Genomic DNA, 25,734 nt, shown 5'->3' on the forward strand with positions numbered 1-25,734 from the left:
GTATTATAAGGGATGATGTACCCCCTACTGTAAATTATAAGGATATTAGAACTTAGGATTCCCCTGACTGGCCTAACTAGATATTACTGGGCCCCACAGCAAATTACTAAAATATCTAGAGGTTGACCTGTTTTACCAATATTCATTGAAATTGTTTATGAATTAGGGCCTCATGGGGCCCCCATACCTCCTGGGCCCCCCTGCAGCTGCAGGGTCTGCTTCCTCTGTAGCTATGCCACTGCCCCTGACCTATAAGCATTTCTCCTTTATACAGTTTTGACATCTTGCAGTGACTTCTCTAAACCCAGAGGTTTTCTTACAATTTGTCCAATAGAGGGCGCTGTTTCATTAATTTAGGGCTTTGTTTTGTGTCACCTCCTTACCGTTTTGGACTGGGATGCCAGGGGCCCACCAGAAAACCTTAGACCTTGGACACTCTTTCCTCCTCTCCTCACTCTACCTCTTTATTCTCCTAGTCTTTTAACTCTACTCACTATACTCTATTCTTCCATTATTAAGCCTCTTTTTTCCCATAAAGAAATTGGGAATGACCATGAAATAGACCAAGTAAGAGAACCCACCGACACCTGGCCCAGCAAATATCCAAGCAAATTGCCATAATTCTAATCTGTAACACAAATTTGGAAGATCATGCACCAGCCAAGCACAAAAAAACTTTTACAGCCACGAAGTCTAATTATGAAATTTGTAGTCGTGTCCCTGCAAGTAGTGCACAAGCCTTGGAATAATCCGAATATCCAGAACACGAGCGGATTTTCCAGAAGATCTCATGCCTGACTTCCCCCAGTGCAGGGAAAAGGAACGAAACCCAAAGAAAACACAGAGTTTGTGGTTATTTTATGTATATTTTCCTAATGCCGACAACGCAGTGTCAGGTTTAACAAACTATAAAATGCATCAGGGGTTTATGGCCTTTAAATCAAGGAGAAAGCGTGATGGGAAACCTTCCTTCAGTGAAACCCAATCACTGGCCTTAGTTTCCTGAAACCACAAACAGAATGTTCCATTGCAAGGAGAGTGCAGGGTGAAGGGGTTTATTCACTATTAAAATTAAAATTCAGGTTGTTACAGCTCAGAAGGGAAACAAATGCCTATGTAATAGTGCAGATTGCCCTGTAGGTCTGACCCCTTATTAAAAATCCTTTTGCTAAAATCTGTTTCCTTATGAATTTTCTCTTACGATTAACAATCGTTATTATAATTCTTTTTTCTATAAAATATAGAGATATTGGGTGTGTATAAATTAATTTAAAGGCAAAGTTCACTCTTAAATAAACGTTTTGTGCTCAGTCACTGACCCCAGAAACCTGATTGAGTATAATGCTGTTATTGTTGTTGTTATTATTATTATTGTGTTTATTGCTTATCCTTCTATACATTTTGACATTTAAACACCCACATGCACAAACAATAGGAAAAATGAAGACCAACTGCATTCTTTCTCAAAATGCCAGAGCAAAAGTTTAGGAAAACACCTTCTGCAATTCAGTATATTCTTGGTTTCCTAAAGTACTAGAATATTATCTGTTTTTCACCATTATTTCATACTTGCTGGACTGATTAGCTTTGTAAAGATAGCTAGAATCTCAGCCATAAAGCAGGACAGGACTGTTGCTTACAATGGGAATCAGATAGGATCTTTGCAAATGTGACAGAATGCCTTGTTATGAAGATAGTTAGAATTTCAGCCATAAAGCAGGAGAACACTGCTGAGCACATATTTGTTTTCAGACCAATACCCATTGCAACCCTAAATATACAAAATTTAATTTAATGAATATTCTATAATTAAGCTATTTGGACTAATTAAAAGAAGTAAAATGTTTATTTTTGTTTTCATTTAGAGACTTTTGCTGCATTTCCGCCCCATAATTGTCAGTTGATCTATCCTGGATGTCGCTGTTATTCTTGCTCTGAATAAAACCAAACGGAACTTGTCACATCCCAACAGACACTTCAAATAAATAATTGTCCATTTCTGGAGCCATCGATCATGGGACAGGGCAGCTGCTCGGGGCTTAAAAGCTCTTCACAAAGAAAGGAGGAAAAATCTGCCTTTACACAGAGAAACAACCCTCCTTCCCATATTGATTCAGGCACTAAGTGGGGGGGGGGGTCTGGGAGTAAATTATTAAATGTGTGACTTGTCTGTGTGCAGATATTTGTCCTTTATACAAAAAAATACCCCAGAAGGAGAGGCTCAGGGGTTTCAGTTCCTAAATATTCATTTTCTCTTTATTTTATTCACCCCATAACATTGCACCCCAATTATTCTGCCCCCTCCCCAAGATATCAGCACTGATACAAAGTTTGGTAACACAAGGCTTTTACAGGACATAAACACCAGGAGTGCCCCCCAGTGTAGGTTAAACAAGATATGAGATTACTACCCCACAGAGCACGTTATTAGCCACAAGTCCTATTATTTTTTTTTTTAATGATCCATTTCACACTCTGTGACAATGGCAGAATATTGACAGCCCAATGTATGTTCCACAGCTCAGAGCTCAGGGGAAATGGGGGTTATTTTCACTCAATGCCCCGTGGGGGGTCTGGGGTCACTATTATTTTTTGGTTGACTGAGAAAGTGATGCAAGGGGGTTGGTGTGCCTGGGACAGGGTATCAGTGTGTGTGTGTGTATGTGTGTGTGTATATATATATAAATGTAAAGCAAAAGGTAAAAACTGGCACACTCAAGGTTTGTATATTATGCAAAAATTTAGCTTTTATTCTACCTTTCAGTCCTAAACTAGGACCTTTCTCAGGAACAGCAAAAAAATGTTAAATAAAATCTTCTTTTTTGGATAATATACAAACCCTGAATGTGCCAGTTTTTACCATTTGATTTACATACAGTATTTGTCTCTTGGCACCTTTGTGGAGTGCACCTATATATAACTGTATATTATATATAGATATATATATATACGCACCCGGGGCTGCTGATCTACTGGACCAGTGTATATACATTAAGTGACTGAATCTCCAGGGATGTGTATTTGTGTATCTAATGCTGAATGTGGTTTGGGACTCAAATAAACCCCAGCAATTCTGCCAGAATTCGGATTCAACTGAAAAAATGAAGGCACGTTACAGCTCCATATTTTCCTTTAATTTCATTGTATACAATTTTTTGTTTTAATGTGAATATGCAAATGAGGGTTTGGGATTCAGTATTTTATTCAACTCATTTGCTGGCAGTTTGTACACCGTCCAGTCTAATTTATTGTAGATTTTGACTTGAACTCTTTGTGTATAAATTAATTAATTCTGCTTATATATAGAGGGATTAATTCAGGCTGTATATTGACCAGTTTATTTTGGTTGTATATCCAGGGGCTACGTCTGTCTGTATATCTAGGTGTTAATTCTGGCTGTATATAGAAGGGTTTATTCTGGTTACATAGCCAGGGTTTATGTCTGGCTGTATGTAGAGGGGTTACCTTTATCTGAATATCCAGAATCTTATTCTGCCAGTATGTAGAGGGGTTTATTTTGGCTGTATATCCAGGGGGGTGTCTGGCTGTATAAAGAGGGGTTAACTTTGGCTATATATCCAGAGGTTAAGTCTGCCTGTATGTAGAGGGGTTTATTGTGGCTGTATATCAGGGAGTTATTAGTATGCAGGGGTTAATTCTGGCTTTATATAGAAGGGGTTATTCTGGTTACATATCCAGGGGTTATGTCGGCTGTATGTTGAGGGGTTAACTTTGGCTGTATATCCACAGGTTAATTCTGGCTGTATATCAGGGATTATTAGTATGCAAGGGTTAATTCTGGCTGTATATCTGGGGGTTATTAGTATGCAAGGGTTAATTCTGACTGTATATCAGGGATTATTAGTATGCAGGGGTTAATTCTGGCTGTATATCAGGGATTATTAGTATGCAGGGGTTAATTCTGGCTGTATATCAGGGATTATTAGTATGCAGGGGTTAATTCTGGCTGTATATCAGGGATTATTAGTATGCAGGGGTTAATTCTGGCTGTATATCAGGGATTATTGGTATGCAGGGGTTAATTCTGGCTGTATATCAGGGATTATTGGTATGCAGGGGTTAATTCTGGCTGTATATCTGGGGGTTATTAGTATGCAGGGGTTAATACATGCTGTATACAGGGCTATTAATTGTAGATGTAAAAGGAGGGGTTAAGTTTGTATATAACCTTATTGGCAGAATGAATAAACAGTGACCTGGCCAGTCCCAGTGCTTATACACATGTATTTCTTTGAGAAGACAGACAGATAATAAAGATACAGCAACACACAGGTCATACACTAAATACCATAACGTTTTGCCGCATTTTACACCAGTTTTGTTGTAAACTGGAGTTTCTACCACTGTACAAAGATACAAATTGGGGCTCCATACGGTCCTACTGCTGCCGCTCCTCTCTCCGCACTGAGTGGTCAGGCTCCCCGGGTCCCCGGCTCTTTATAGAATCTGCGGCCAATCCAGTCGCCAAGTCCCCTCCCACTACGGCTGCCCTGTACCAACAAATGGCTAATTAGCATAGAGAGCTTTCCTGTGATTGGACGGCGCGATGCCTGTGACGGCGGGGCCCTCCCCAGGGCTGAGGGATGAGCGAGGGCAGGGAAGGAGCGGACAGTGTGTGCGAGGCAGTAGCTCAGGGAGGTCGTAGTTTAATCGCTGGCGCGTCGGACTATATATATATATATATATATGACTGGCGGGATCCAACAGTAACTTCCACTCGCCACAGGCTATGGATAAGTCTGCGCCTGTACAGAACTGGAATTAGGGTGCACTTACCCCCCATGCCCCCGGATCGTTGTGTGGCCAAGGGAAGCTGGCAGTAGGGTGCCCATGTCCCCGGATCTATGGAGAGACCTCCGGGGCAGGCTCTGACCCCCGCCCTGTGCCCAGGGATGCGGAAGGGCTGCTCCGCTTGGATTTGGCCAGAGGCGCGGAAGGATTACGTCCCGGGGTGGGGGTGCTGCAGCTGAATGATGCCCCTATGGATGTCAGCCCCGTGTCCCTCGTGAGAAGAAGGTTCGTGCTGCCCGTGTGCACCATGATCTTCCTCTGCCTCTACATGTTCTACTCGTGCGCCGGCTCCTGCGCTTCCCTCCAGGGCTCCGCGCCCTCCCAACAACCCGGGCTCCTCTCCCAACTGCTGCTCCGCGCCCAGCCCCGGCCTCCCGGCGAGGAAACGTCCATCTCCAGCTTCTACAGCGGCTCTGGAACCAAGAAACTGCCCCAAGCCATTATCATTGGCGTGAGGAAAGGGGGTACCCGAGCCCTACTGGAGTTTCTCAGGGTCCACCCAGACATCAGGGCTGTGGGGGCTGAACCCCACTTCTTCGATCGCAACTATGACAAGGGACTAGACTGGTACAGGTGAGTCCCCCCAATAGAGCCAAAAGCTTCCTATCTATTGCCCATTCTACCCACAACCCCTATTTATCCTTCTCCCTTTCCCCCTGACATCTCATTCTTCTGCCACATAATCCTAATGTCCCTCTTCCCCAATTCCACCCTCACATTGTACCCACCCCTGCACCTCCCTCAGCTTCACATGGGCCCCTGAGCAGTTTGTGGAGGGACATTGTCACAGTATAACCCCAATAGTGTCCTGCTCAGTACTCCCAGGTACCAATGGGCTGATAGTATCACTGGTGTAACTACATGATACTCAAGCCCACAGTTCATTCTTTAAGCCCCCCAAGACTTTCAAAATGTAACATGTTTTGGGGTCGCAGAATCTTCCCCTGGCTACTATGGTAATTGTGCTGATAATACACTATAATGGATTATTATGCAGAACCCCCAATTAAAGAGAATAGGGAGTGAGTCAGAGAGAGCTCATTCTAATGCTGTTTAATGACGTACATTCTGTATATGCTCAGAACTTCTCTACATCATTAAGTGCCAGAGCTTTCTACTATCTGGCCACCTCGGCTGGGCTTCCACTCACCTGCTGTGACTACCTACTGTCTGGTGTTTTGTTTACAGAGGGTTTTAGTAAAGGGTCATATCCAGATCCTCATTGAGAGAAACTGGTGTTCTCTGCCGCCTCTTAGAGAGACCCTTCTGACTAATAACCTATACAAAAGCTCGCTCTGGAAAAATAAGGGTGCAGGCGGGGGGTCAGCGCTCTCCTCTGTTCTCCTTGTACAGATTCATAATTTAGCAGCTGCCTCTTGTCACCCACTGAGGGGGTCACCTACTCACAGCAACAACAACAAAAATCCCACTTTCTATTGATCTCGACGGGACGTGTTCATGTTATTCCAAGAAGATTTTGTAAGAATTATTTTAAAACATATTCTCTCTCCCTGAGGGCAAAGGAACCTTCAAAGTACAATACACCAAAAAAAAAAAACACAGCTGAAATTTAAATGTAAAAATATTGATTTCTTTAGAGATACTCAGTCGTTTAAAGGGGAGATCTAAAGGCTTTAATCAAAAGCAGAATTCAGTAGCCGCCGTGAATGAAGCAACAAACTATTGATTTTGTAAGTGCACTCACTTCCAAACAGTATTTACATGCAATCCTAATCAGCGTTAGTAAATTGACTGCAGTCTTATCATTTCATCCCCTCTAACTGAGTATCTGAGCTGCACGGTCATAGTATTGGGGCATTATTAGCACTGAGCATCAGTTTTGCATGAATTTAGCTGTAGGATCATTTTAATACAAGCTCAAGGCTGGGAGTGGGATTTAACTTAATCTTAAAAAAAAATCGAATTCAATTTTTAACAATTCAAATAAAAATTTTCAAAATTCGAATGAAATTTTTCAAAATTCAAATGAAATTTTTCAAAATTCGAATTAGATTTTTCAAAATTCAAATAAAATTTTTCAAAATTCTGATATATTTTAAAAATTCTGATATTTTTTAAAAATTCTGACATTTGTAAAAAAGTTGAATGAAATTTTTATTGCAAGCAGAACACTGCCATTATTTGTAGAAGCTGATTTTTATATCGGGACACAGGGCAAATAAATGGTGAAATCTTTGTGCAGAGCCCTAACAGCTTGCTGATAGACCGTGAGAAAATAGTATTGCAGTGACCTCTGTTGGGAAGTCTGAGTAGTGAAAGCTGCGATTGTCATCAAACTTGTCTGTGTACGAAAGTAGTTATGTTCTTAAAATTCATCTCTGAAATTGGATTGAGATTATAAACCGACAGCTTCAATATTGGGGTTGGGTGAATAAAATCATCATAGTAAAGGAGAGACCCGCAACTTCATTTTCTATAACAGCTACACTTCTGGTTTTAAAGCCTCAATCCGTTTTAACTGTTTTTAAACTTTTGAAGAAGTTTTTACAAACTACAGAAAAATACAGGTTATTTTTGAGAGGTTCAGGATTTATGGGCAAATTGAAATAAACCTGGCAGAGTAAAAATATGTGTTAACAATTTGAAATAAGTAAAAAAAAAAACAATCATTTAAAAAAAATGAAATGATAACAGAGCAAAATTGATTATAACATGTTGTAACTGACAGTTGAAGTAAGAAAATATGTTTTACAATTAAAAGTGAAAAATGATAGAATACATTTCAATTTCATTTCAGTCGTTTATTAATATTTATTTTATAATCTATGTTGCCAGTTCCCTTTAATTTTTTTTTTTGTTGGTGCCGACTGTTTCTTTTTTAAAAAGTGCCATTTTTGTCCCATTATTGAGCTTCACACATTGCCCAGGCAGCCTATATATTCTCCTAATATTGTCTTTGAACTGCCACACGGCGCTCAGATCTGACTGATAACTAATAATCTGCCAGATCTCGACAACATATATTTTTTTAGACATTATTATGAAACGATTTTATAAAGGTAAAAATCAAATCCCTTTGAAGTGAGACATTCAGGGTGTTATTTATAAAAGTCAGATTGCTAAAAACTCAATATATTTTATTTATTTTTTTGCTAGAAAATCTGAATTTTTAGTGGGGAAAAAAACTAGATTTTTTTTGAGGTTTTTTATACCCTGAGGATGAAAAAAGTCGAGGTCCTGGAAAAGTCAATGGCAGAGGTCCTATTTGCAGTTTGAAGATATTATGGTCTGCGCTAGGATTTGTACAGTAATCCAAAGGTTTTTCTGGCAATTTCATGAAAAATACAGACTTTTCGAGCGTCAAATTCTGATTTTTCACAAGACAAAAAAAAGTTGAGGTTTTCGTGCGACAATCCGCAAACCTCGTGTTTTTTCCCAATCCGATTTTTTTGTGTTTTTTTTTAATGATAAATAAGCGTAAATTGTGTATTCTAGTTCGGTCTGACTTTTTTTTTATTTAAAACATGATAAGAATTCAGATTTTGATAAATAGTGTCACAATTGTATTTTTTTAATTCTAAACTTAAATAAATATATATATATATATATATATAGGTAAAATCCATCAAAGATGTGAAGTTTTGCCTTTTAATGTAAAGTGTTGGCTTTCATGTGCGTATGGGAATGGGGGGATTTTAGCGGCTGCTTGGGGGGGGGATGGTGACGTTCATCAAGGAGAATGTGACATGGATGAAAATAGTGTTGGGAAAGATAAAGAAACCAGTGTTACACTCAAAAGCATTTTTAGGAGGCTTTTAAAACATTAGACCTTTTAAAACAAAAAAACAAAAAAAAGTTAAATGTGGGTTGAAAGTCGGGCAGATTATCTCTGGCTGGGAAAAGGTTAATCCTTTTGAATTCTAGTAGCCTTGGTAATGGAGGTTACTGCACAACATCCTCACCGGGAGCAGCCTTAATGGAAGGGGAAAGTAGACATGACGGAAGGAGAGGTAAAAGAAAAGGGGATGGTTTGAATGTTGAATGGAATAATTAGGTTCATCCAGGGCAGAATTTTCCTGTAGAAAATGATCAATAATTCACATTAGCCAGAAGTGCAATTTACAGGGATCTCAATTAGTCACTTCTGATCTGCATGCATAAATAAGTTAATACAGTAAAGAAACCATGCGGGTTAGTTTTGTGGCTCATAAAAAGGAGGCTTGGAGGACATGACTATTCCAGCTACAAATCGCTCACGTGGCTTGCAGTGTACTTTTCTACGATTCTGGCTATTAGTGAATCTTAGCTGGCTCTCAGCCTAAATGAAGTTTAACAAGTCAGTGGCGACCATTGTTACCAGAGTGTCAGCCCCTCATTACTCCCGGTGGCTACTACAAATTCATGTATTGCTGAGTGTAGTAGAACAGACTGTCAGGTTGGCTGAGAGTGAGGAATGTGGTGCAGGTGATAAAGGCAACTTCCAGTACCAAGAATTACTAAGCAGGGCTGTTAGGGGCCAACAAACACCAGACCTGTTACAACAGACTAGAGCCTTCTGCTGCTCTCTGTAGAATGAGTTATTAATATCAGTGCAGCTTGGGTAGGTAACATTATTTTGTGTCTTGTTAGAATTGTTGGTGATGAATTGTCAATGACTTGTGTGTATGGTACAAACAATAGCCTCTAAATTGTGTTGCAGGAACCATGACTGTTGAATCACAAGTAAGTAGCAGTGGGGATAATATCCCCTGTGAAGGGATTATGGCTGTGGGATAGCAGGTATAGTAGGGAGATATTGTGTCTATAGTAACAGTGGGATAATAGTCTATAAGAAGGGACTGTGACTGTGGGATAGCAGGTATAGTAGGGAGAGATGGTGCCTATAGTAACAGTGGATAATAGTTTCTGGGAAGGGAGTGTGACTGTGGGATAGCAAGTATAGTAGGGAAAGATGGTGCCTATAGTAACAGTGGGATAATAGTCTCTGGGAAGGGAGTGTGACTGTGGGATAGCATGTATAGTAGGGAAAGATGGTGCCCATAGTAACAGTGGGATAATAGTCTCTGGGAAGGGACTGTGGCTGTGGGAATACAGGTATAGTAGGGAAAGATGGTGCCCATAGTAACAGTGGGATAATAGTCTCTGGGAAGGGACTGTGGCTGTGGGATAGCAGGTATAGTAGGGAAAGATGGTGCCTATAGTAGCAGTGGGATAATAGTCTATAAGAAAGGACTGTGACTTTGGGATAACAGGTATAGTAGGAAGAGATTGTGCCAATAGTAACAGTATGATAATAGTTTCTGGGAAGGGACTGTGGCTGTTGGATAGAAGGTATAGTAGGGAGAGAGAAGCTTACTAGAAGCATTGCAGCCATTGAGTTGTTGTTGATGTACAACTCTCAGTATTGACATCTGCAGGGTATTGATTCCATGTGAAGGAAGAGACTATTTTGTGGCTCATTATATAGAGCTTGAGCTATAAAATCCCCACTATATTATTACAAATCTAATTTACTTTTATAAACATTTAAAGTACCATAACACTTAACAGATGCCTTGTCTGTGTGGGGTGGGGTGCAGTTTAACGATCCACATTTCCCTGTTGCCAAATTCAGCTCTCCAAGCTGCAAGTTGTAATCAATGAGTTATTTTGGGATGGTGCCAGCCTTAAGACTAGTGTTAAGCAAGATAAACAGCCTTCACCCAGACCCATGAATAATAACTTTCCTTTAATAGGACAGTAAAATACAAGCTGAACGGCAGTACTATGGCAGGTACGGATTTCTTGTTACAGTGACTTGCAGGAAATAGGTCTGATCTCTCATAGCTGCATGAGCCTTGTATGAGCTGCCAGATAGCTTACCTTAGTAAAGCTATTCTAACAAGAGAAATATCTGTATATTTAACTATGAAGATTTTCATTCATCCAGGTCATAGTCAGGGGTGATCCTGGTCCCTCCGCCGCCTGAGGCAGCAGCAGTTGCTGCTGCCCCCCCCTCCCCCAGAAATTCACTCTTAAAGTACCAGGAGCAGCATTTTTGCTGCCCCTGGTATCTAGTGGGGCGCTACCGCCTGAGGCGACAGCCTCAACTTGCCTCATTGGCGAAGCACCCCTGGTCATAGTATATCTAGTATAGGTCAATCTAAAACAACTGGACTTGCTGAATAATCAATGAAGACGTTTCACTACTCATCTGAGCAGCTTCTTCAGTTCAACTGACTGGTGTGGGAAGTTCTCGGCATATAAACTCTTCCACTAATCCAATCACAACGGCACATTGTAACTCTTCAAAGAGGTGACATCTGAAGAAACTCCAGTTGTTATAGATTGACCTATACTAGATATCTGTATATTTAGCAGATTAACCTAAGAAAAGCAATATTTCACAAAAACATATAATTGCACATATCCACTCAAATGCTGTTCAATACAAACTAAGCCAAGTCCTTCTGCCATAAGTTTCCCAAACTGCAAGTCTGGCACAAAGTAATGTATGATGCATCTGTGCCCTTGTTATGAGCTAAGGGGGCCCAGCCTGAAGGCCAGTTAGGGTGAGATTTGAGGTGAGTGCTTATTTGTACCCTGGGTACCCCAGAACTATAGCAGGTTGACTTACCACAATGTTTCTATATATCTGTAACCTTGTTATGAGCTAAGTGAATAAAGTACCCCCTCTTGTAAATTATAAGGATATTATAAGTTACAGAGGAGTTACCGAGTGTTATTATGCAGGTCATGGAACTCCGAGGTAACTTCGAATATCCTCATATTTTACAACTGGGGGTACTTTATTTATTATAGTACACAAGTTTCAATGAGTCATGTGACAGAAATGACATCAGAACTCTTTTATAAGGATATAATTTACAGGATATTCATGGCCTTTGTGTATTATCTAGTGAATAAAGTACCCCCTCTTGTAAAATATGAGGATATTATAAGTTACCAAGGAGTTTCATGACCGTTTATAAGGATATAATTTACAGGATATTCATGGCTTTTGTGTATTATAAGTATATATTTGTACCCTGGGGCCCATCCTAAAGGGCAGCTAGGGTGACACTATATCAGAACCCCTTATGGTCTAAGGGTACCTCGGGCATTTGAACCCAAATAACTTGAAGCCACTCCACGTATGGGGACTTGATGCCCTGAGCAGTTGACAGGCCATGGTATTTAGGAAGGAGCTTTCTTTACAAATTATTAGCACCTACGCTGATAGTAGGAATGTGAGCCGAGGCAGCACCACTGCGTTTATTCAGTAGCGGGACAGCCAGATCTGATAACTTTGTGTGTCCAATGCTGGGAATAGCGGTTTCCGACAATCTGTCAGAAGGAGAAATTAGTTGCAGGCCTTCTCTAAAGCTGGTGAACCAGTCGCTTGTTATACCCTTAAAAGGTCCTGGATGCTGTCACCTTTATGGAACCCTATTCCAGGAAAACAGCTGACTTAATCCGTGAATGAGGGTCACATGCCCAGTGGCCACAAAGATGTATGATCCAATAGTTTCAGAGTGAAACTGCATGAGATTTCAGATCATAATTCGTTATAAATTATGAATAATTTGGTAATTTAGTATATTGGTATATTGGGGGGGGGGTGCAGGCTGCTACCCTGTTCTGTTTACCTTTCTTTGGCCTGGAACTATTTTTCCTGTATCATAAATTGTTCCAAATGAGTAAAAAATAACATTTTTAACTAAAAGGAAAGTGTCAGTTTTGTAGTTCTTTTTCTATCTGGGACACCTAATACTAAAATCATGTTGAAGAAAATAGGCAGCAACTGAACTAGTATCTGACATCCAATGGGCAGCTGGTGAATTTCTACAACCATATTCTTAAAGGGAAAATGTACTCTTTACATAAGTAATAAATAACCATATTCATATGTGTAAGAGCCAATGTCCATAGAAAAATAAATAATACAATTTATTAAAAGTATTTAAAAAAAAAATCCAATGTTTTTACATGTATTTAAAAATGGAATAGCAAGCAATATATGTCTATTTTTGAAACTCCTGTCATTGAGTTCTGAAAGTGTTGCAAGCCAGATTATTAAAGCTAATAAAAAGGACCCAGAGGAGACCTGACTCCTGTTACATTATTTAAAGTGTCAGAACTCCTTTAATTACACTTTAATTGTGTTTTTTTTTTAGTCGTTTATATTTTTTTTGATGCTGGATACAGTGTGCTACTCCTACCAAATCCATTCCCCATTTTTACATGGTACCAAACGATTTTTAGTAATGTTTTAATGCGCAGTAATTAATATTATTGGGATAAATTCGGACTTTGATAAATAACTTCCTTAATATTGATTTATTCATGTTTGCAAAATGAGTCATTTATTGATGAGAAGCACAAATGATAAATTTTAAATGATCATATTCTAGATTTAGTTTTCAAATAAATAATTTTCCTTCCATTTTTTTGTTTCATGGAAATCCTAATTTAGAAAAGAATAAATCAAAAACAATAATCAGAAAAAAAAAATCTTCCCGTCTCCTCGATAATCTTTCTGAAACCTCAACAAGTTTAGAAAGAGACCGAGCATCAAATCTTTTTTCTGATTTTCACAGAATGTTTTCCTAGGAGGGAAAAATAAGTTTCCCAATTTGAAATTTCAAAAAGGATGTGGGTGAAGTTTTCACTGCACTGATATTGAATCCCTCTGTAGTACTAGAGGTGCACACACTTTTTTCATGTACACTTTACTTTTTATCTATAGTTTTAGTTTAATAACGAATGTTCACTAATAAGCTTTTTTTAGTAGTGTAATTATAATATTTATAATGCAAAATAAAATGCCAAGACCCTTCTAGTGATCCTTAACTAACACATATATCATCATTATTATTCTTCTCTCCATCTAAAATATCAAATAAAATTGGGGAAAAAAAATGTAATTCTAAAAAAAGAAATAAAACAAAGTTGTTCAAAGTTGATTGAACTATTTCTAACTTTTCTGTTCTATTTTTCTCCCATAAGAATACAAACACTTCTTTATTCTCCGTATGCAGTCGCACTAATACAGCCCATGCCAACTCTTTCCTGACCCAAGTTTTCAATGCAGCTGAATAGAGATCTGTGCAGAGATGAGTTTGATGCACTGTATATCCGTATATATATGTTAAAACATAGCTATAAATTTAGAACTTTCTGATTCCAAAATAAATGTTTAATAAAGGGGTTTGGATATGGAAAATAAATCCTGTGCTGTTACAGAAACCCATAGAGGCTCCTGTTGCAGCATTCAATTAAATCAGATTATTTTTCTCCTGGTAAATATTTTTACCCCCCTTCTTTCGGCTCTGCACATCGGACGTGCTTCTGGGATGTTTCAGAGGACTCATAGCTGCACATGGCTCACAACTCACAGTGTTAGCCCCAAGAGTAGGCAATTCTCACACTTAACAAATCTAACCTCCCCACTTGAAATATATATTTACCGTGACAAAGAGAAAGCAGATACGTAAATACAGCCGTAGCCGAATTGACTCAGAATGGTTTTTATTTATAAATCTGTAGATGGTAGAGCTGGGTAATGATCCTCCAGTGATACACTTGGCAACGCTGTTGTACAGAAATACAAAGTTCCTTCGCAGTTGTTGTACATTGTATCGCCAAACCGAGCACAGACAATGCGTCCTCTGTGAAATGAAAAGTAATGCAGTGATCGTGAAGCTTTATTTGCTGCTAACGATGCAAATGCCCTTGCTATCCTTACTTGTTTTTTGAAACATAATGTTCTAGGATTTTTATCATTTGAACACTGCAACGTTTTCAAAAATTCAGCATCATTTTGACGCTTTTGGGTGTTTTTAATATGATTGTGTTTCATTTTGCAGGGCTTTCTGGCTCAAGCAGTTACTATTTATTGCCTATAGTGTAGTGTAGGAGCCCAGGGTTTGAGACCGCAAGCAGAAAGGAGGAAACGTGTATTTCGAAAGAAATGTCTTACATGCATAGGATGGCCAATAGCTGGGTTGTCGGTTTGTTAGTCATTGTTTAAGGGTAATTAGATTTCCTTGAGGATCATCACCAACAAAAAACATTTCTATATGCCCCCATGCAAAACTCCACAAACATTCCCTTTACTAAATGTAAATTGCACAGGGATGTTCCACATTCATTTGACCAGTTGTTTAATACACTTCAGTTATGATCAGCGTTTGGTTTATAAGTCAGACGTCAACCTGGTCTTTAAAGTTTACTTGACCATCTTGTTGGAGTTGAGGAAGGATCTTGGATAACTTGTCAGCAGAGTTCTTATGTTCTTTCATTTGCCCCTAGAACGATGTGAAATATCAGCACAGATGGCAGGGATAATCCAGGTCATGGGGGGGAAAAGCCTGTTGCCCCAGCACACTGTCTCTGGTCTCCAAGTACTGTGCGGGGAGAGATGTAATTGTTCTCTGGGTCGAGTTTCTCAGCCTCCTTCACCTGTTGCGTTGTTGAACTGTCCAGAAACATTGGCATGTTTGACGTTGACTTTTGGAGTTGGCCTGACTGAGCTGGCTTTGATAATACCGATGAGCGTGATTGGGCTTCTCACTGTGGGATCAGAGGGAATAATATCAATTCCATCATAAAAATGCTTTTGTTTGCAGAGTCATCCAACAAATGGGACATTTATAGAGTAAATCATTACTGACAGTGCTTGTGGTGTGCATGTATCGGCTCTCTTTATCTCCAACTCAAATTTTGCTGAAACTTCATTAATGTTGATAAGCCAAAATGAAGAATATGCCTACAGTAGGGTCTCCAAACTCAGAACTTTAATTCACACCTCTACTAGTACTGCTAGTACTTCTCAGCTACTATTATAGCAGAGTTAGTACTGCAATAATTGATGGTTGCTCTCCACAAAGGGTAATTTAAGATAGCATGCATCTAATGCAGGAATGTTCTGACTTCACACATCCTATATATGTTTCAATATTCCTGGAAGGAATTTGCTTCAAATTTTGTATTTTTTTACAGACATCCAACGAGGTTTCTTTGGGAGAGCAGCAACTGTTACCAAAACACTGCCATTTTTTTATTACCTGCATGCTCCCTGATGTGCAGGTGATAAAGGCAGAGTATCGAATAGCTATGGAATTTATACAAAATCTAAGAACTCATGGTTAAGAAAGAGGGACGCTTCTGCCCCAGCCTAATGCACAGCAGGATCCATGTAATCACCTGCAAACGCTCAAGAAACCCTAAACAAACTGCAGGTTCCATTATTTCCGATACTGATAATTAGAGGCCCATCTTGGCTCTGCTGCTTAAGAGTCTAGCCATGTTTGTAGTTTATTACAGGGCAGGGAGAGCAGTATTTACAATTAGTGGGCTTTGAAGGATTATCCCACAGGTGGGATTTGACATGATCCTAATGAAAATGGGGTCATTTTGCTGAGACAAGGGAACAGCCCCTGGGCACTGGGAAAATACACTATTTTTGTTTCTTGTCCTCTGCTAGCAAAACAACTCTGGCATTTCCCAGGATTTATCTTCTCCCCTAGTACCATGACATGACAATGTTTTTATATATCTGTAACCCTTGTTAAGGGACTTTAACTATATGTTAGTCTACAAAATGGGGTTCAAACCCAAAGGACTAGCCTATATGAATATGACAATTCTGGGAAATAAACAAAGGCCTGAAAGAGTTAAAGTACCATCAGCCTCAGACCTAACCAGTGTCCAAGTCAGTGTCCATCTATTGTGTTTAGCTACAGGAACTGTGGAGCCACAAGAGACAGAACCAAGGTACCTACACAAAGGCAGTTTCTCAGAAATGGTCAGTGAACACTTAGTGTAATGCCTGTTGAGCTGTTAAGCTGCGGGTGAGAAAACAAAGAGAAAAGGCTTTTCTATTAAATTAAAATATGAGTTTTCACTGCTCACTCAGCATTTAGTGTCTGCCCAGAGCTAAGCTGTTAAAAAGTGAACAGTGGGGAGTCCTCACATGGTTCATCCAGCCCTGACCAATCCAGTTCCAGCTTCTTAAGTGAACACAATGGCTCAAGTGGTTGGGGGGGGGGGTGGAAAAAGACTTTTTATAGAGGCCAGAATAGGAGGGGAGGGTGTCTTTTAATGGGAACAGTGGAGGCTAATTGTGTGGGGACCATGCAGAGCAGACAGAGACACGCAGACAGAAAAAAGAAAGGGGAGCCTGACAGTGCGGATGAGAAACTGGGGTGAGGGAGGAGGGGCAGGTATTCAGTCGGACTGAATACAGATTGCAACAGTTGAGAAAACAAACCTGCGGGGTACAGGAATCTCCTGCTGCATCTTAGAACAAAACATCGTTCGTCCCCGCAGGATCTAACATGTCAGGTTTTATGCCTCCCAGAACCTTCCGCACACACGGGCAGCCATCCTGTATTGTTCCGAGCCACTCATGCTGCTCTGTAAAAGAAAAAAACTTGGAAGGTTTGTGAAGCAGCAAATGACTCTGACCTGCGGGTTTTGCTAATGAGAGTCATATGATGAGCAGGCGCTGCAATGGTTCAGACAACAAGCTTAGCAAAATGTACCGCACAAGGACACCTTTTTTTGTATTGAGTGCACTGTAGTCTTTCCTGTGTAGTCCTTAATGGGTTAACACGTATTTCAAATGCTGCCTCTGACCCATTGTCCAGGGTGTACTACACCCCATTGGCTGGTTTCATGCCTAAATAATCCTGCTGTTGACCGGCCACTATACTGTGCTCCTGTGTGGTTGTTTGGAGGTTGTGTAAGGGAACATGTTTGTTTGACCCTCATAATGACCCAAATGTACATTTTGCAACATCAAATTGATATTCCATCAAATTGATATCTCCTTCCAATGGGGGCTTATTTAGCCCTTACAAAATCCGGATGCAAGGTTTGCACATATTCCCAGCATGCCATGGACCAGCACATTCAGTCTATGTTCATTAACATTCGAGCCAATGATTCCATTCTGATTAAATGAGCGCAGGTGAGTCAGTGCCAGTCTGCACGTGTTTGCTAACGAATTAGAAGCCCCTTTAATCCACTGAGATTTGTAGCGAATTGTTAAAGCAATTTAACAATCTGTTCCATGCAGCAATCACCACTATTATCACAGTGAGGATGAGTAAAGAGATTATAATTGGCCACAGAAATGGCTTCATTTGTAGCCGCTCTGTTTAGTCATCTGGATATGTCATCTTTATCTGTTTTATGGCAGCTGTAAAGGATGTGATGCCCTTTAATTGCTTTGTTAATGAGGGATAATAGCATATAAAGCTGAATGAAACTAGATTCTAGGAGAACTGGTTGTGTCCAGAGAATTATATTGTGTGGCCATTAGGATTGAAGGTATAAAGGCTAGACGATAACTGCAGATGAGCATGGCTTTTCCCATCCAGACTTGTTCTGTCTGTAGTACAACATAGACTCTCATTATAGAGATAAAATAAGATACCTGGGCTTGAAGATACACTGTGTTTGGAATTTTATTTGCCTGTTTATGAGGGACCACACTCAGTACAAAGCCTCCCTCTCTCCCTTTGAAACCAGTTGCATTCTCCGTCTAGTCTGGGCTGGTTGCTCTCGGGTGAGACATTTCTTTTTCTTTGCTGTAACACCTGCAATTCAGCTGACTTCAAATGTTACAAAGCTTTTTATCTCTGAAGCTTAGAAACCAGTTTGAAATCAAACATTCAGTGCTTCAGTTCAAACGCTTAAGATAACTAGGTTCTGTAGGGGAGGTCTTGTGTAAAGGCTTAAAGCAGTGGGGTTTGTACTTGGTTTAGCCCCCCCCCCGGCCCCCAACTTTGAGGCCCAGCATTTAGCAATGGTCATACTTAGTTGATAGCAGGGTTACAAACATATGAGAACATGCAGTTATAGTTCATAGACTACTAGGACATGGGTCCCCAACCTTTTTCACCCGTGAGCAACATTCAGATGTAAAAAGAGTTGGAGAGCAACACAAACATGGAATAAGGTCCTGTTTGGTGCCAAATAAAGGTGGCCATACACATCACCAAACAAGCGGATCTCTCCCCGATATTCCCACATTGAGGTGGGTGATATTGGGCTGATCCGATCAGAATGGAGGCCATATGGACGGTCGGATCACAGGATCGCATCAACGTGCAGATGCAGCTGCGATCCATTGGTATTATTTACCCTGCCTGATCGGCATCTGGCCATCTTTTGGCCAGATATCAATCGGGGACTCCCGTCGGATGGCCCCACACACGGGCCAATAAGCTGCAGACTATCGGCCCATGTATGGGGGCCTTTAGGGATGTGATTGGCTATTGATAGCCCCAATGTGGATTGGCAGCCTACAGGAGACTCTGTTTGGCAGTACATCTGATTTTTATGTAACCAAAATTTGCCTCCAAGCCTGGAATTCAAAAATAAGCACCTGTTTTGTGGCCAATGAGAGCAACATCCAAGGGGTTGGGGAGCAACATGTTGCTCAAGAGCTACTGGTTGGGGACTACACATGTATTGTTTTGCTGCTTTTTATTACTTATGTTTCTATTCAGGCCCTCTCCTGTTCATATTCCAGTCTCTTATTCATATCATTGCACAGTTGCTAGGATAATTTGGACCTTAGCAACCAGATGACTGAAATTGCAAACCGGAGAGCTGCTGAATAAAAAGCTAAATAACTCAAAAAAGAGAAAATGTACTCAATGATGTCTAATAATGTATACAATATCAACTTGGTTTTACTGTATCATGACAGTTTTCCCAATTGTGCTTTCCAGGGATCTCATGCCCAGGACACTGGATGGTCAGATCACCATGGAGAAGACTCCCAGCTACTTTGTAACCAAGGAAGCACCGGCCCGGATTTCTGCCATGTGTAAAGATGCCAAACTGATAGTGGTGGTGAGGGACCCAGTAACTAGAGTTATATCCGACTATACACAAACGCTGTCCAAGCGGCCGGACATCCCTAGTTTTGAGAGCCTGACTTTCAAAAACAGGACTACGGGTCTCATAGACATATCGTGGAGTGCCATCCAGATCGGGATCTATGCCAAGCACTTGGAGAACTGGCTGCAGTATTTTCCCATGAGCCAGATCCTCTTTGTGAGTGGGGAAAGGCTCATTACGGTTCCTGCAGGAGAGTTGGGGCGGGTACAGGATTTCTTGGGGTTAAAGAGGATCATCACCGATAAACACTTTTACTTCAACAAGACTAAAGGCTTTCCCTGTCTGAAAAAAGCAGAGGGGAGCAGCAAACCGCACTGTCTAGGGAAAACTAAGGGTAGAACTCACCCCAACTTAGACCCGAAAGTGGTGCAAAGACTGCGGGAATTTTACCGGCCTTTCAACATGAAGTTCTACCAAATGACCGGACATGATTTTGGTTGGGACTAGGAACCCTTTTTTATTGTCATAGTATTATGTGAAGTAAACGCACGTGTTGACGTGTGTCCCTGTAAAAATGTACAGAGATCTATTTTATTATAATTTATTTTTAATTCGTAAGCAATTAATTCACTAAGCTGCCTAACCATGCGGTCGTTTGTTTGCTTATAAAGTCCTGACATTCCTTCTTCTACAATCTTTTTTTTTTTTGAAGCCAGGCGTATCTGCTGCTTGTGCCCCCAACCCATTAACGCATTCACTAATGGTGCTCTTGTCATAGTCATTAAATGAAACAGAAGAAAAGCACAATGTTACTTTGGTATTTATGTTTACGGGTACTGAACTATTCCTCATAGATAATCCATTGTGGGTTTCACTTAACCTTAGCCTCATGCTGAACCGGACATTGTTTAGCAGTAGTGTCCCTTTTTGCATCAGAGACTCATGGTACATATTTCATAACTGTAAGGTGGACTTATTGGAACAACGCACACACTGATGCTTTTCATTCATCCAGGTCATGATATACATTATCTATTAGTAGACATTATTAAGCAAGTGGACTTGATGAGTAATCTCTCACCTCAAGAAGCTACTCGCATGAGCAGTAAGGGTCAGGGCACACGCTCAGATTCGGGGAGATTCAGGATGGCACTCGGATCGCTTCGTTTTCCCTTGTGAGACGACTTCGGAAAACAAAGCGCTCTGAGTGCCATACCGCCAGTGATTTACATTCTGTCGGATGGGAGGCAGTTCAGGGAGATTAGTCGCCCCGAAGAAGAGGAAATTTGTAGAAGGGGGGACCAATCTCCCCGAATCTGAGCGTGTGCCCTGACCCTTAAAGGTGATCATTATTACTCCGTTGCTTTAGATGTCCTGCTACTAGATAATGCTTGATCTTCAATGTAACTTGCTTGTGGATGGAAAATGTCTGTTGTAACATTTATAGCCTTACATATTTCCCATCGATTCAGCATCTTGACCAGATCTTGGATCTGTAGTATAGATGTTTTATATCATGTACATGGCACATGCATTGCAGTTGTTGAGGTTATTAAAAACTGCGGTTCAATATGAGTCACTTCCCATGAATGTTAAGAACAGGCCCTCTGCAGGTCATACTTGCCCCAAAACTTTTACTAATGCATTATTTGGTTAAGAGTCCTCCATGCCTGTGGCAAACTTTTTCAGATGTCTTCGATAGTGAAAAGGTTCCCAAAACTGCACATGTCAGGTTGAGGTCTTACCTCCAGAACTTTGTGAATATAAAGAAATCTGTCCACCAAAAAATCCCTGAAAAACATGTCAATGGCCATGTGCTAGTTTTATATCAAAAAAACAAATATTGTCTCCAAAGCCATTCACTCTCTCAAAATGCCTTCCTTTCGACCAGCAATACAGTAAATGTCATATCAATCCATACTTCATTACTACAAAGCCTAATTTATTTCATGTCACAGATGTGCATTCAATTACACAGTGGCCCAATAAATTACTCGCTGCGCTGTAGATCCAAGGATGCTCAGCAAAGCTTCAGGGCAGCCGCGCACTTACGATATTAATTCATTGATACAACGTCATTTTTATTATTGAAGGAAAAATATCCCCCAGCATAGATCTTGCAGTTAACCAATTTTAAATGATGCATAATCTTTCATCTGACTGTCTAAAGAGCAATATTGGCAATTTGGTTGATTATTATTTGACCTTCTAGAATTGCTCTGATTCTATGGGTTCATTCCGAAAAAAATCTATTTTTGTTATTAAAAACAGCCCAGAATTTTTTTTTTAAATTAAAAATGGGCTAGAAAAATATTTTTTTTATTAAAAATGGCCTGAAATATTTTAAAAAAAATAATATATATATTTATCAAGATATATATAGTCCATTTGCAAATTGCTGTCTGCACAGGATAATGGGTAATAAGTCACAGACTCACAGTTGGTCATTGGAAAAGAAATCTTATGCTGATGATGTGATTGCTCCATTCCAAAATCTTGCTGATAATTTCATCTTGCTGATTCATACACATATTATTTACATAGCAAACAGATCCAAATCCCAGGGACATTCCTTTAAGCCATATATCAAGTCCCAAGTGTAACTCCTGTGTACATCTGCTTATGTGACTTATGGTTCCGTGTCAACATAATATAAAACTGCAATAGAATTTGGGGGGACAGATCTTCTACTGTAGCAAACACATGGAACGATTTCCATTTATTGTGATTTTGCTATAGTATTCTGTCCGAGCTCTCTTCCTTAGACATGTAAAGCACCCCAAATCGGTAACTTCTCTTAGGTTCTTACAACAACCCAAACTGAATTATACCCCAATGAAACTATTAAAGTGAATAATCTGTAATGTGCCAATCCATTTTCCCTATTCCCTCATCATATAACATGTAATGTTTAGCACTCCTTGTTTTCTCAACACCCATCGCCGTACTTTATAATTAACTCTGTGCAATGAGAGCTTACAAATGGGTTTTTAACATGATGAATTGACTTCATCTGAGCAACTGTGCCTCATTTTTCTCATACGATACGAGAGAAAGATCACAATGTCACTTTCCCAGTGAGACTTAGAATAGTGCTGTAGACTCATAAATCTGGGGTGTGCAGTCATTAGATTGTCATGGACCCTGATAATAACCAAGAGTAAGTGGCTTAATCAACAGCTAAGGAAGTACTTGTCTTACTGCTGCTAAAAAAGAAAACTGCTATGCAGAAATCGGTATTAGTAATTAGGATACAGGTCTTATAACATTTCTCTGGCCCTAGAGGATACAGGGCTGATAAATCCAAGGCCTACTCTATCTAACTACTTGGCCGCAACTAACTTTGAATTGGTCCATGTCACCCATGAGTCTTTGCATCCCGAAGTAGAGATCCGTGCTTAGATTCCGCACATATGACAATATGGTTGAGTTTTATTCAGCCCGGGTAATTAAAGTCTGTATCTATTTTATTCCCACTCTCTGTATCCTAATAGCTTAGAATAGCAAATTGATATATATATTAAATATATATGTATATGAAAGAAAATTTACAAAAAAAAATTTAAATAAATATAAGAACACAAGTGAAGCCGAAAAATATGTACATTGTAAATCCGGTATTTTGTGGTATGGACAATGCAGATTTAATTTTACACCAGAAAGATTTTTTTTAAGTAAAAATATTGCATCCTGAAAATTCATACTATGACTTTGTATGAGAAAATAAAACTATATTTTATCAAAATAACGAAGAGAGTATGGATTTTTTTTTTACTTGATTTATAAGGAGGGGCGATGTGTATGGAACACGTACGTGCTTCACTCTTTATTATTCGATAAGATATAAATATGAGAGAATTTATGTCATCTTCAGGAATTGTTTGAATAAATAATCCTAGTGGGATTGCTATGTGTCTCTGGAGGGAAGGGGGTCATGTAATCATGGAGAAATATTATGGGGTATTAGCTGCCTTTGTGCATGTGAGATGCAGAAGTGGTTTATCCATAACAGCAAAGTTATGGGTTAATATCAGGTTTCCTACAATCCAGTTTTTTCCCCCAGTTGCTATGTGCTCCTGTGCAGCAGAAAACCTGTGCCCATTTATAAAGGTAGAAGGGGCACACGAACAACCTTAATGCATACATATAGAACTCCCAATCCCGTAAGATTTCTGTTGTGAAATTGAATAGCCCATGGACAGGGCCTTTTACTTATATAGGTGTACAAGGCTTCTTTGTGCTAGTAAGAATTTGAATATGGTGCTTTAAGATTGCAATTTTAAGGTTGCATCCAAATTGCACAGCACAAACCGACAAGTAAATAGAAGGGCGGATTTATGAATGCTGATGGCAAACAATTTAATAGTATCTAGGCACCATATTTATACGCCAGTCAGTACAAGTGCTCACTTACATATTAAATGGAATTTCTACTGTTAAAGATCTAAATATTCTGTAGCCAAAGGGCGAGCCCTATAATGCACACAAACAAGAAAACCCAAAGCCGGGTCGTGCACGAGCCATGAAACAGGATCATGAAAATCAAGGTGTGTGGGATCATTTTGGGCACCAAGTCAAAGTCAACTCAGGCCAAGAAAACATGTTGCTCCAATAAAATGATTCCTGCTACAAATCAATCACAGAAGGGAGTAAGAAGAGCAGGTCAGAACATGCCGGAAACGTCTCGTGCCCTTTGCTCAACACCTTGTAACAAAATTACCTGTGGGAACTCTGTGCTGAGCCTATGTGGGAGACATGAAAAATGCATGCAGGATACACGCAAGCCACCAGAATAGCAAGATATTACAAGATATTAAGATATAACAAGATATTAAGTGGTGATGCTTTTAGTCTTGAGCTAAAGCAAAAGAAAAATCCTCTAACACTATTTCTCCCAACATTAGTGCTTAGTTATCCATTGCCACAAAGTCTTGCCTGTTTATGCTTCTACCACTAGCAACTTCAAGGACTTTGCTCTGTTTACCATATAGGCATTTAAAGGGATACTGTCATGGGAAAACTTTTTTTTTTTCAAAATGAATCAGTTAATAGTGCTGCTCCAGCAGAATTCTGCACTGAAATCCATTTCTCAAAAGAGCAAACAGGTTTTTTTATGTTCAATTTTGAAATCTGACATGGGGCTAGACATATTATCAATTTCCCAGCTGCCCCAAGTTATGTGACTTGTGCTCTGATAAACTTCAGTCACTCTTTACTGCTGTACTGCAAGTTAGAGTATCACCCCCCTCCCTTTTTCCCCCCAGCAGCCAAAGAAAAGAACAATGGGAAGGTAACCAGATAGCAGCTCCCTAACACAAGATAACAGCTGCCTGGTAGATCTAAGAACAACACTCAATAGTAAAAACCCATGTCCCACTGAGACACGTTCAGATACATTGAGAAGGAAAAACAGCAGCCTGCCAGAAAGCATTTCTCTCCTAAAGTGCAGGCACAAGTCACATGACTGGGGGGACAGCCAATAACAACCCTGCAGTCACACAAAAAGACAGGCTTCAGTTCCCTATTAGGTCCTGCTAGCTGCTGATTGGTTCCTGTCCTACAGTGCAGTGAGCTGAGTGCCGACGGCTCCCCTGCACAGCCTGGGAATTCAGGGAGCACGAAGTGGAAGAGAAAGGAGGGAATATTAGGGTTTTTGCAGAAATATTCAATAGATCAGCCTGAAACTACTTTTTTAAGCACAATTCTTCTATATCTAAATGAGCATAATGCACTGGTGCATTCTTATTTTTTACACAAAATGTCTCCTTTGAAAGCTGGAATGCAATAATTAAAAACCTATAAAAAAAAACAAACTATCAAAAAAACAATAAAAAATAGATAATGAAGACCAATTGCACCTGGGAAAACACAGAGTAAATAAGAGGTATGTCATAGCATATCTGAGTATATACTGGCACAGGCAAGACGTAAACAAAATTGTTTTTGTGAATCAGCGAGTAATTACTGGATTAGAGCTGTTGATATACGAGTGACTCATAATCACGCCATGTTTTAGCAACATGTTTTCTTGATGACTAACCTTTACAGCAACCACTATGTCTGCTATAGGCCTGGCTGGGCCATAAACAGGCACAATAAAACCAATGCCAGTCTGGAATCACA

The 25,734-nt window shown here is 39.9% G+C and overlaps 1 protein-coding gene across 1 annotated transcript; it reads left to right on the plus strand.

Moving 5' to 3' along the window:
* The first annotated feature begins 4,616 nt into the window (after nucleotides 1–4,616).
* hs3st3a1.S (heparan sulfate-glucosamine 3-sulfotransferase 3A1 S homeolog) lies at nucleotides 4,617–23,359 on the plus strand. Its single transcript, XM_018238575.2, has 2 exons — nucleotides 4,617–5,385; nucleotides 19,500–23,359. Exons 1-2 carry the CDS (start codon nucleotides 5,003–5,005, stop codon nucleotides 20,116–20,118), a joined length of 1,002 nt encoding a protein of 333 aa, XP_018094064.1. The 5' UTR covers nucleotides 4,617–5,002; the 3' UTR covers nucleotides 20,119–23,359.
* The last annotated feature ends 2,375 nt before the right edge of the window (nucleotides 23,360–25,734 follow it).

This window comes from Xenopus laevis, chromosome 9_10S (assembly GCF_017654675.1).
Source record: "Xenopus laevis strain J_2021 chromosome 9_10S, Xenopus_laevis_v10.1, whole genome shotgun sequence".
Taxonomy (NCBI): domain Eukaryota; kingdom Metazoa; phylum Chordata; class Amphibia; order Anura; family Pipidae; genus Xenopus; species Xenopus laevis.

Excerpts from the sequence above, each read along its gene's own strand:
- hs3st3a1.S (XM_018238575.2), top strand. The coding sequence starts at position 5,003 with ATGGATGTCAGCCCCGTGTCCCTCGTGAGAAGAAGGTTCGTGCTGCCC. Across the intron at positions 5,386-19,499 it reads AAGGGACTAGACTGGTACAG|GGATCTCATGCCCAGGACAC; the intron begins GTGAGTCCCCCC and ends TGTGCTTTCCAG.